The sequence below is a fragment of the Chamaea fasciata genome, unplaced genomic scaffold (genome assembly GCF_029207755.1).
Source record: "Chamaea fasciata isolate MVZ Bird 193981 ecotype frontalis unplaced genomic scaffold, bChaFas1.0.hap1 SCAF_28, whole genome shotgun sequence".
NCBI classification, from domain to species: Eukaryota; Metazoa; Chordata; class Aves; order Passeriformes; family Sylviidae; genus Chamaea; species Chamaea fasciata.
In genome coordinates, this window is record NW_027094113.1 from 4,361,249 (window position 1) to 4,371,354 (window position 10,106).

At 66.5% G+C, this 10,106-nt stretch overlaps 1 protein-coding gene across 1 annotated transcript; it reads left to right on the top strand.

The window, feature by feature from the left end:
* The first annotated feature begins 3,771 nt into the window (after positions 1 to 3,771).
* ISYNA1 (inositol-3-phosphate synthase 1) lies at positions 3,772 to 9,697 on the top strand. Its single transcript, XM_066205715.1, has 11 exons — positions 3,772 to 4,154; positions 5,074 to 5,198; positions 5,288 to 5,449; positions 6,111 to 6,240; positions 6,318 to 6,511; positions 6,607 to 6,756; positions 6,859 to 7,074; positions 7,156 to 7,320; positions 7,392 to 7,505; positions 7,585 to 7,802; positions 9,311 to 9,697. The coding sequence occupies exons 2-11, from the start codon at positions 5,085 to 5,087 to the stop codon at positions 9,522 to 9,524; spliced, it is 1,677 nt and encodes a 558-aa protein (XP_066061812.1). The 5' UTR covers positions 3,772 to 4,154; positions 5,074 to 5,084; the 3' UTR covers positions 9,525 to 9,697.
* The last annotated feature ends 409 nt before the right edge of the window (positions 9,698 to 10,106 follow it).

Below are 10,106 nucleotides of genomic sequence, written 5' to 3' on the forward strand. Positions count from 1 at the left end.
GCTTTCCTAATCTTTTTTCTTAAGAGCTAGTGTCCTTTTTTTGTACACTAAAAAAGCTGAATGCTGATTTTGCAACATATAATAAATTCACTGTATTGGAAAACAAGCAGACAATAAGGTTGTGGATTTCTTTTCAGTGCTTCTCCCTGCAAGGAAAACTCAAAAGGGAAAGGTGATAAATGGCTGGCGTGGAGCTTGGAAAGCAGGAAACGGGAAGGAACCGGGTCACTTGAGTGAGCTGAAGTTGTCAGAGCAGGGAGTAGGTAAGAAAGAGGAGAGAGGGAAGAGGCGCTTTGGAGCGGGCCAGCTCCTTGGAACGCTGCTCTGGGATAACTCCAGCCCTGGCACGAGCTGGGGGGGCTTCCCACGGCAGCACCACCGGGGATTTTGGAGGAAAAGCTGCTTTGCAAGAGGAGCCTGGATGCTGCTGGAGGGGGGCCTGGAGCAGCAGGAGGCTCAGGGAGCCTCGGGATCCACGGAGGGGCTGCTGCAGGAGTGAGGCTCATCCCGGGGGTGGGGATGAGCCTGGCACGGACCCTCCTGGAGCTCCCACTTGGCTGAGTCATCCCAAAAAAATTCTGGGATGCAAAGGGCACCTGGGCTGTGTCAGGGCTGTCACCGTGGATTGCTCTGGCCCTGCCCTCAGCAGCATCCCTGGGGCTGGATGGAGCAGGCCAAATAAAACTCCTCAGGAGTGAAATGGCCTTGGAATAGCTGCTGGGATCCTGCTGCCTCCCTCCTGGAGCAGGAGGTGACGGGCGCAAGCTCCGGGCTGGAGGCCACAGGTGCTGCTGGCGCTGCATCCCCCGTGTCCCTAACGTGTTCACTCGGGTGAATGCTGGGTTCGGGATTGTCCCTCCAAAACGGCCAACGGTGGAGGAGGTGACAATAATCCAGGGATCAAATAACAGAGTTATTTACGGAGGTTTTTTAGGTTTTTTACCGAGTTCTGGTTCGTTTTTTTAAAAGGTGCCCTTGTCCTTGCAGCTGACATGGCAGCGCCAGCACCCGCAGGAGGAAACACCAGTGGGACTCGGCCACGGGGCACGAGCCGAGCCCAGCCTCTTGCCAACCCCCAAATCCTCCAGTTTTAGTTTCAGATGTGCCTCCTGAGCCAAGCTCCGCACCCCTGGCCCCCTTCACCCTCTGCGAGCTTCCCCCGGGGCGCCGAGCGGCTCCGAGGCCGCTCCTGCCCCGCGGGGACGCCCGCACAGGAAGGGTCCCCATCCCCTCCCAGCAGCTTTCCTGGGGAATTCCTCCCAACCGCTGGCAGCTCCGGCGCTGCCCGGGGTCACGCATTGAGCTCATTAACTCGGAGCTGCCCCAGTGGAAATTTACTGGCTGCCTTCGCTGTGCCAGAGCCAGCCGGGCTCCTGCCGCCGCCGCCGCCTCCTTATCGGCACGGCCGGGAGCATCCCCACTCTCCCGCGTCCTCCCGGATGGCAAAACGCAGCCGGCTGCAGCCTCAGGAGGAGCCCCGAGCTCCGATAATTCGCTGATAACTCAGGTCACGCTCGGGAAAAGTCGCTTCGCACCGCATCTTGCACAAACCGCCCCTAATTTGGGGTCACGCAGGCGTGGGAAGGCCCTGGGCAGGTTTTAGGGATGCTGGAAACACGGTGACGGCACTGTGGGGTTTTTTTTCCCCTGTGGTATTTTTCCCCCATGGGTTTTTTTTCCCCTGTGGATTTTTCCCTCGTGGGTTTTTTTGTTTGTTTGTTTGTTTTTTGTCCCCTGGGCACCTTTCGCTGCTCGTGGCTCGTTTACAGGAGGAAGCTCATTAGAATAATTTGTCCTCGCCACGGTCCGATGGCGCTGGTCCCTCTCCCAGAGCAGCTGCTGCACCTCCAGCGCAGGGCACGACCCCCAAAAAATCACCCCCTGCTCCCTCCCGGGCAGGCGTGGGTCCGACCTTGGGCACGCAGCGCCCGGACGGCGATGGCACAGGGAGAGGGAGGAGGATGAGGAGCTGCCAGCAGGGATAATGAAGGGCCAGGGCCTGGGATTGTGTTACACCAGGGGAAAAAACCCAACTGCGGAGGAAGGAAAACGTGGCAAGGGAACGCTGAGGCTGTCGCAAGGCACAAATCTGTGGCTGGCGGGGTCAGCCTTCACCGAGGGGAGGGGGGGACAGAGGGCAGGACCCCCCGGCCGAGCCCTTCCCGACACCCGCAGCATCTCCGGCTGCTGCAGGAGCAGCCCCTGAACCTGCTTAGAATGAAACGCTGCCAGAGCTCTGGAGCCCCCCGGGGGAGGGCTGCGTGGCCTGGATCCCCATGCCGGGGCTGGAGCGGGGGGTCTGCGGGCAGAGGGGGGTGGGCACCATAGCTGGGGGAGCGGGGCCGGTCGCTATGGCTCCGCTGCGGCTCCGCTGGCCCCCCGCCAGCCCCCGGCAGCTGGGGAGCGAAGGCACTGGGCGGCCGGCCCGGGCTCCCGGCCCATGGACGCGTTGGGCGAGCGGGAACAAGGGAGCCCCGCTCATGCGGTGCCGAGCGTGGGAGGAGTGGGAAGGGAGTGGGGGGAAGGAACAATGGTGGGAGTTATGGGAGGGGGGCGAAAAAAAAAAAAAAAAAGTAAGAAAATAAGAGGGGAAAAAAAAAAAAAAAAAAAAAAAAAAGGAGGAAAGCAGTGGAAAAATACCAGTTCTGGGCCCCTGGCAGCGCTGCCCGGACCCTCCCCGCCCCAGGATTATTGTACAAAGAAATGTTATTTTTGTTTCAATAATTTGCTGAGGCACTGGCATTCCAGCGCGGGGCTCGTTTTGTCCTCCAGCCCGGCACCAAGGGATCATTGTTCCTCCGCGGCCAAGGGGCCGGACGCGGCCCCCCGGCACCGCCGTGCCCTTCACCGCCGCCTCTCCCGGCGGCCGCCCGGCCGCAGGTGCCCTCCGGGCTCGGTCCCGGTGGGTCCCGTCCCGCTGCGTGCCGGAGGGTGGGTGGCGATGGCAGCGAGCCCCGAGGAGCGGGGTGGGTGGCGGAGGAGGGCAGAGCTGTCCTCGCCGTGTCTGCGGGGAGCGAGGGTGGGGAAGGGGCCGGGGCGTTGCTCCGGCTCCGGGGGCCCCTTTGAAGCGGGGCGGGCCATTGAAAGGCAGCGGGACCCCGGGGGCCGCCAGCGGGGGGGGGCGGCCACGACCCCTTTCTCTGCGCCGGCCGCGGGCGCTCCCCGGGCCCACACGGGGGGTGCGGCCTCACACAGGGGCCGCTGCCCCCCGGCAGAGCCCGCGGGGACCCGCGCTGGGCGCTGCGGGCGGAGGTGGCACCGTGGCGGTGCCGGGGGGGGGCTCCGGGGTGCCAGAGCTTCCAGCGAGTCCTGACTTTTGGGGTGCCCACACCGGGGACTCTGGGGTGTCCGTGCCAGGGGCTGTGGGGTGCCGTGACCTTCGGGGTGTCCATGCCGGGGGCTTCAGGGTGCCGTGACTTTTGGGGTGCCCACCCGCGGGCAGCAGCGGGGTAACGGAGGGCAGTGGGGTGCCGGGGTGCCCTCGGTGGGTGCCGGTGGTGGCAGCCCCGTGGGAGCGGCGCCGTGGGAAGGCGCCCGCGGGTCCCGGGTGCAGGAAATCGCCGGCCCGGGGCTGTCAATGGCCGGAAGGCGGCGGCGGGACCCCCGGTCCCGGCGCGGGACCGGCCCCGGCGACACTTCCCCTTCCCGGGTCAGCGGCCGCTTCCCCCTCCCGGCCGTCCCCTCCCGCCGCCCCTCCGGTCCGAGCGGCCGGCGTGGCCCGGCGAGCCCCGCACGTGCCCCGGGACCGGGGGTCGGGGGCCCGGGGGGGTCCGGGGGGTCCGGGGCTGCCGGTGCCGGTGGGCACGTGCGGGGGGCGGGGCCGGGCAGGGGCGGGGCCGGGGCGGGGCCGAGGAGCCGATTAAGCGGCGGGAGCCGGGGCGGCCGCAGCGCGATCGCATCGTCCCCGCGGGTCTGCACCGGACACCGGAACATCGGGCACCGACAGCGGGCACTGAACACCGGGCACTGAACACCGGGCACCGAACACCGGACACCGGCTGTCGGCACTGGGCAGCGAACAGCGGGCACAGGGTACCGCCGCCACCGGACAACGGGCACAGGGCACAACCACCGGCACCGGGCACCGGGCACCGGCACCGATACAGACACAGACACCGGCTCCGGCTCCTGCGCGCCCGGCGCGGCCCGGCCCGGTGAGTGCCCGCGGCGGGGCGGGACCGATCCCCGCAGAGGTTCGGGTTTGCGGATCCGTGTCCCCCCGTGCCCTCGGCGGGGTCCGCGCTCGTCCCGGTGTCCCCCGCCACCCCGGGGTGCTGGGACACCCGCTGTCCCCAAATCCCCTTTCCCCCTGGAGAGGGCCAGCCTTTGTTCCCACGTCCCCTGTGCCAGCCCGGGGTGCTGGGACAGCCCCTGTCCCCGTGTCCCCTCTGCCACCCCTGGGAGCTGGACAGTCCTGGTCGCGATGTCCCCTGGGACAGCTCTGGGAGTGGGAACAGCCCTGCTCCCCACGTCCCCATCTGTCACCCCAGGGTGTAGGGACCGCCCCTGTCACCAAATTCTCTGCATGCCTGGGAGCTGGGACAGCCTCTTGTCCCCATGTCCCCTGCACGCTCTGACACCCTCAGGAGCAGGGACACTCCCGGTCCCCGTGTCGCCTGTGCGCCACCCCAGGCTGCAGGGTTGTCCCCGCGTCACCTGGAAGCGACCTCTGTCACCGGCAGCGACACGGGGACAGTTCCCAGAGGAACACCCCATGTCCCCTGGGAGCATCCCTAGCCCCCCACGCCTCCCTGTGCCAGCCCCGGGGAGGGGACACCGGGGACAGCCCCTGCCTGCCTTGAGCCGGACGGGGACCGCGCACCCCTCGGCTCTCTGGGCCCTCTGTGAGGTCCTGGGGTGACGCTGTCCCCCCCAAAAGAGCCCCCCCCGTCCCGCCACACGGGTGGGAAGCGGCCGCAGTGACCGTCCCAGTGCCACCCCCAGGCTGGGAGGGGCAGGGAGCCAAGGTCCCCACGGGCGGCACAGCCACGTCCCAGCAGGGCGGAGGGCCCGGGGGGGGGCGGCCCGGCGTGCCAGCCCGGCGGAGCTGACACCCATTTCCTCCGATTGCAGCTCCAGGAACAATGGCAGAGCCGTTCCTCGTGGAGAGCCCCAACGTCACCTACAGCAAGGACTTCATCGAGGCCAAGTACACCTACAGCACCGTGCACGTCTGCAAGGAGAACGGCGTCACCAAGGTGGGCAGGGGCACCGGGGGGCTTGGGGAGGGGGGGCTCTGCTGGTCCCCAGCTGTCCCCCCAGCTGTCCCCTGTCTGTCTGTCCCCAGGTGCGGCCGTGCTCCACCCGCTTCACTTTCCGCACGGGCCGGCAGGTGCCGCGCCTGGGGGTGATGCTGGTGGGCTGGGGGGGCAACAACGGCACCACGGTGACGGCGGCCGTGCTGGCCAACAGGCTGGGGCTGTCCTGGATGACCAAGACGGGCCGCAAGGTGGGTGTCCCCAGCGAGGCGGGTGTCCCCGCAGGGTGGCCTGAGCGAGGGTGGTGTCCCCAGGGTGACCTCAGTGAGAGGAGTGTCCCCAGTGTCACTCCAGCAGGGTGGGTGTCCCCAGGGGGGACAAGGGGGATGTCCCCAGTCTGATCCCAGCAAGGTGGGTGTCCCCAGCAAGAGGTGTGTCCCCGGTGTGACCCCAATGAAGAGGGTGTCCCCAGAGTGACCTCAGTGGCGTGGGTGTCCTCGATGTGACCCCAGCGGGGTGGGTGTCCTCAGAGTGACCCCTGCAAGGGCCATGTCCCTGAGGTGTCCCCAGAAGGACCCCAGTGGAGTGGATGTCCCCAGAAACACCCCAGGGAGGTCCCAGCAGGGTGAGTGACCCCAGAAGGACCCCAGGGAGGTCCCAGCAGGGTGAGTGTCCCCCAAAACACCCCAGAGAAGTCCCCGCAGGATGAATGTCCCCAAAAGTGAGGTCCTGGGACCTGGGGTCATCCCACAGGAGTGGGGTCACCAAGCTCAGCTGCACCGGCGTCCTGCACCCCCAATCTCCTCCCTGCCCCTGTGGAGGGGCTCTGCATCCCCAGCCCCCCATTTTGGGGGTGCTGGGACCCCTCCTCCTCCCCCTGCCAGCGCCTCCTCCTTGCCTGCCCCATCCCAGACAGCCAACTACTACGGCTCCCTGCTCCAAGCCTCCACCGTGTGCCTGGGCACCGGCCCCTCCGGTGATGTCTACGTGCCCTTCCGGGACCTGCTGCCCATGGTGCACCCCAACGACATCGTCTTCGATGGTAGGTGGGGCACGGGGGGGACCCCAGAGCGGCGCGGGGCTCTCCCCAGAGCTCGTGGGTCACCCCGTGTCCCCCAGGCTGGGACATCTCCTCGCTGAACCTGGCGGAGGCCATGAAGAGGGCGGAGGTGCTGGAGTGGCCGCTGCAGGAGCAGCTCTGGCCGCACATGGAGAGGATGAAGCCCCGAGCTTCCATCTACATCCCCGAATTCATCGCCGCCAACCAGGAGGAGCGGGCGGACAACGTGCTGCGCGGCTCCATGGCCGAGCAGGTGCTGGCAGGGCGGGACAGGGAAGGGGACAAAGGGGACACGGGGCCGGTGACACCGAGCTGACGCGTCCTCCCCTCGCCTCGGCCGCGTCCCAGGTGGAGCAGATCCGCCGCGACATCCGAGACTTCAAGGAGAGCAGCGGGGTGGACAAAGTCATCGTGCTGTGGACGGCCAACACGGAGAGGTTCTGCGACATCGTGCCGGGGCTCAACGACACCGCCGACAACCTGCTGAGGGCCATCGAGGTCAGGGGGCCGGCAGGGCGACACCCGGGGGAGGGTGACACCGGGGGAGGGTGACCCCGGGGTGACGCCGCGGTGTGGCTGAGCTGCCCCGTGTCCCCGCAGCGAGGCCTGGAGGTGTCGCCGTCCACGCTGTTCGCCGTGGCCAGCATCCTGGAGGGCTGCGCCTACATCAACGGCTCCCCGCAGAACACCTTCGTGCCGGGGGCGGTGGAATTGGCCGCCCAGCGCCGCGTCTTCATCGGCGGCGACGACTTCAAGTCGGGGCAGACCAAGCTCAAGTCGGTGCTGGTGGATTTCCTGGTGGGCGCCGGGCTCAAGGTACGCGGGGGGCTCAAAGGGGGAGGTGTCCCCACCTTGCAGGGGACACGGGGAGTGACCTTTCCGTGCCCCCCTGCCCAGACTAAATCCATCGTGAGCTACAACCACCTGGGGAACAACGACGGGAAGAACCTGTCGGCGCCGCAGCAGTTCCGCTCCAAGGAGATCTCCAAGAGCAACGTGGTGGACGACACGGTGCAGGCCAACCCCATCCTCTACGGCCCCCAGGACAAGCCCGACCACTGCGTGAGTTGGGGAGGGCCTGGGGGGGTCACAGGGAGGTGACAATGGGGGTGACAGGGACGTGGCTTTGGCAGGTGGTGATCAAGTACGTGCCCTACGTGGGGGACAGCAAGCGGGCGCTGGACGAGTACACGTCCGAGATCATGATGGGTGGCACCAACACCATCGTCATCCACAACACCTGTGAGGTGCGTGCGGGGTCCCCAGGGTGTCCCCGGGGTGTCCCCTCAGTGCCAGGGTGGCTCCTGACCCTCTGCCTGCCCGCAGGACTCGCTGCTGGCCAGCCCCATCATCCTGGACCTGGCCATCCTGACGGAGCTGTGCCAGCGCATCACCTTCTGCACCGAGGCCGACCCCGAGTTCCAGGGCTTCCACAGCGTCCTGTCCATCCTGGCCTTCCTCTGCAAGGCCCCGCTGGTGCCCGAGGGCACCCCGGTGGTCAACGCGCTCTTCCGCCAGCGCAGCTGCATCGAGAACATCCTGAGGTACGGCCCCGTCCTCGCGGCCACCAAGTGCCACCACCCCGGTGCCCGCACGGTGACACCCAAAGGTGTGCTGGGGGTGGTCCCAGTGCTCACCGTGGGGTGCCCGAATCCAGGGGGTCCCGGAGGACGAGGTCTGGGGTGCCCGGTGCTGGTGGGTGGGTCCCAGTGGTGTCACCAGTGGGTTCCAGTATGCGCTGGTGGGTGATCAGTGCCCCTGGAGGTGCCCAGGACCGAGGCCCCAGCACGGATGGGTCCCCGTTTCCCAGTCATGGGGTGCCCAAGGGCAGCAGCGTCCCATTGCCTGGCGTGTCCCCAACACACAGAGCCCGGTACCCCCTGCCCAGGGGGCTCCCAGTACCTGAGGGGGTGCCCAAAACAAATGGATCCCAGTGCCCAGCACCAGTGGCTCCCAGTAACCAACGCTTGGGGTTCCCAGTGCCAGCGGGTCCCAAAGCTTGGGGTTCCCAGTGCCTGAGGTGCCCAACTCCAGTGCATCCCAGTGCCCAAATCTCACGGATCCGAGCCCCAGTGGGTCCAAATTCCCAGTGCCTGGGGGGGGCCCATTCCAGCTGCTCCCAGTGCCCAAATCTCACGGATCCGAGCCCCAGTGGGTCCAAATTCCCAGTGCCTGGGGGGCCCATTCCAGGTGATCCCAGTGCCCAAATCTCACAGATCCGAGCCCCAGGGGGTCCAAATTCCCAGTGCCTGGGGGGGCCCATTCCAGGTGATCCCAGTGCCCAAATCTCACAGACCCGAGCCCCAGGGGGTCTGAATTCCCAGTGCCTGGGGGGGCCCCATTCCAGGTGATCCCAGTGCCCAAATCTCACAGATCCGAGCCCCAGGGGGTCCGAATTCCCAGTGCCTGGGGGGGCCCATTCCAGGTGATCCCAGTGCCCAAATCTCACAGATCTGAGCCCCAGTGAGTCGAAATTCCCAGTGCCTGGGGGGGCCCATTCCAGGTGATCCCAGTGCCCAAATCTCACAGATCCGAGCCCCAGTGAGTCGAGATTCCCAGTGCCTGGGGGGGCCCATTCCAGGTGATCCCAGTGCCCAAATCTCACAGATCCGAGCCCCAGGGGGTCCAAATTCCCAGTGCCTGGGGGGGCCCCATTCCAGGTTATCCCAGTGCCCAAATCTCACAGATCCGAGCCCCAGGGGGTCCGAATTCCCAGTGCCTGGGGGGGCCCATTCCAGGTGATCCCAGTGCCCAAATCTCACAGATCCGAGCCCCAGTGAGTCGAAATTCCCAGTGCCTGGGGGGGCCCATTCCAGGTGATCCCAGTGCCCAAATCTCACAGATCCAAGCCCCAGGGGGTCCGAATTCCCAGTGCCTGGGGGGGCCCCATTCCAGCTGCTCCCAGTGCCCAACCCCTGGGGTTGCCACACTCCAGCATCCCCCAGTCCCCGAACGCGGAATACCCATCCCATTCCTCCCCTGCGCCCAAAGCTCCGTGTCCCCCACCCGTGGGGTGCCCCCCCTGACCCCTCTGTGTGTCCCCCCACCCCAGGGCCTGCCTGGGGCTGCCCCCCCAGAACCACATGCTGCTGGAGCACAAGATGCAGCGGCCGGAGCCCAGCCCCAGACGCGCCTGTCCCGGCGGGGCCGCCTGTCCCCTGGTCCCCAAGAAGAGCCCGGCAGCGCCCGCCCAGCTCAACGGGCACCCCTGTGCCCCCCGGCCGGGGCCCCCCCGAGCCCCCCTGCACATCGACGGCGCCGACTAACCCCCGTGCCAGCCCCGGAGCAGCTTTTTCGGGGGGTAGGGGGGCGGGTTTGGGGGGGTCTGGGGTGGGTTGTTCCTCCCCGCCTCCCCCCCTCACCCCAATTATTGACGGCCACTCCGAACTGTGAAGCTTTGTACCCACCAATAAACCCGGAGCACAGCGTGAGCCCCCCCCCCTCTCGCCCCCGTGGTTTTTGGGGTCTCTTCACTTGGGGTTTGGGGTCCCTCATTTGGTTCTTGGGGGTCTCACGTGGTTTTTGGGGTCACTCAGGTGGTTCCTGGGAACCTCACCTGGTTTTGGGGTCCCTTCACTCGGTTCTGTGGGTTCCCTCACCTGGTTTTGGGGTCCCTCATTTGGTTCTTGGGGGTCTCACGTGGTTTTTGGGGTCCCTCAGGTGGTTCCTGGGAACTTCACCTGGTTTTGGGGTCACCCACGTGGTTTCTGGGATCCTCACCTGGTTTTGGGGTCCCCCCACTTGGTTCTGTGGGTTCCCTCACCTGGTTTTGGGGTCCCTCATTTGTTTCTTGGGGTTCTCACGTGGTTTTTGGGGTCCCTCAGGTGGTTCCTGGGAACCTCACCTGG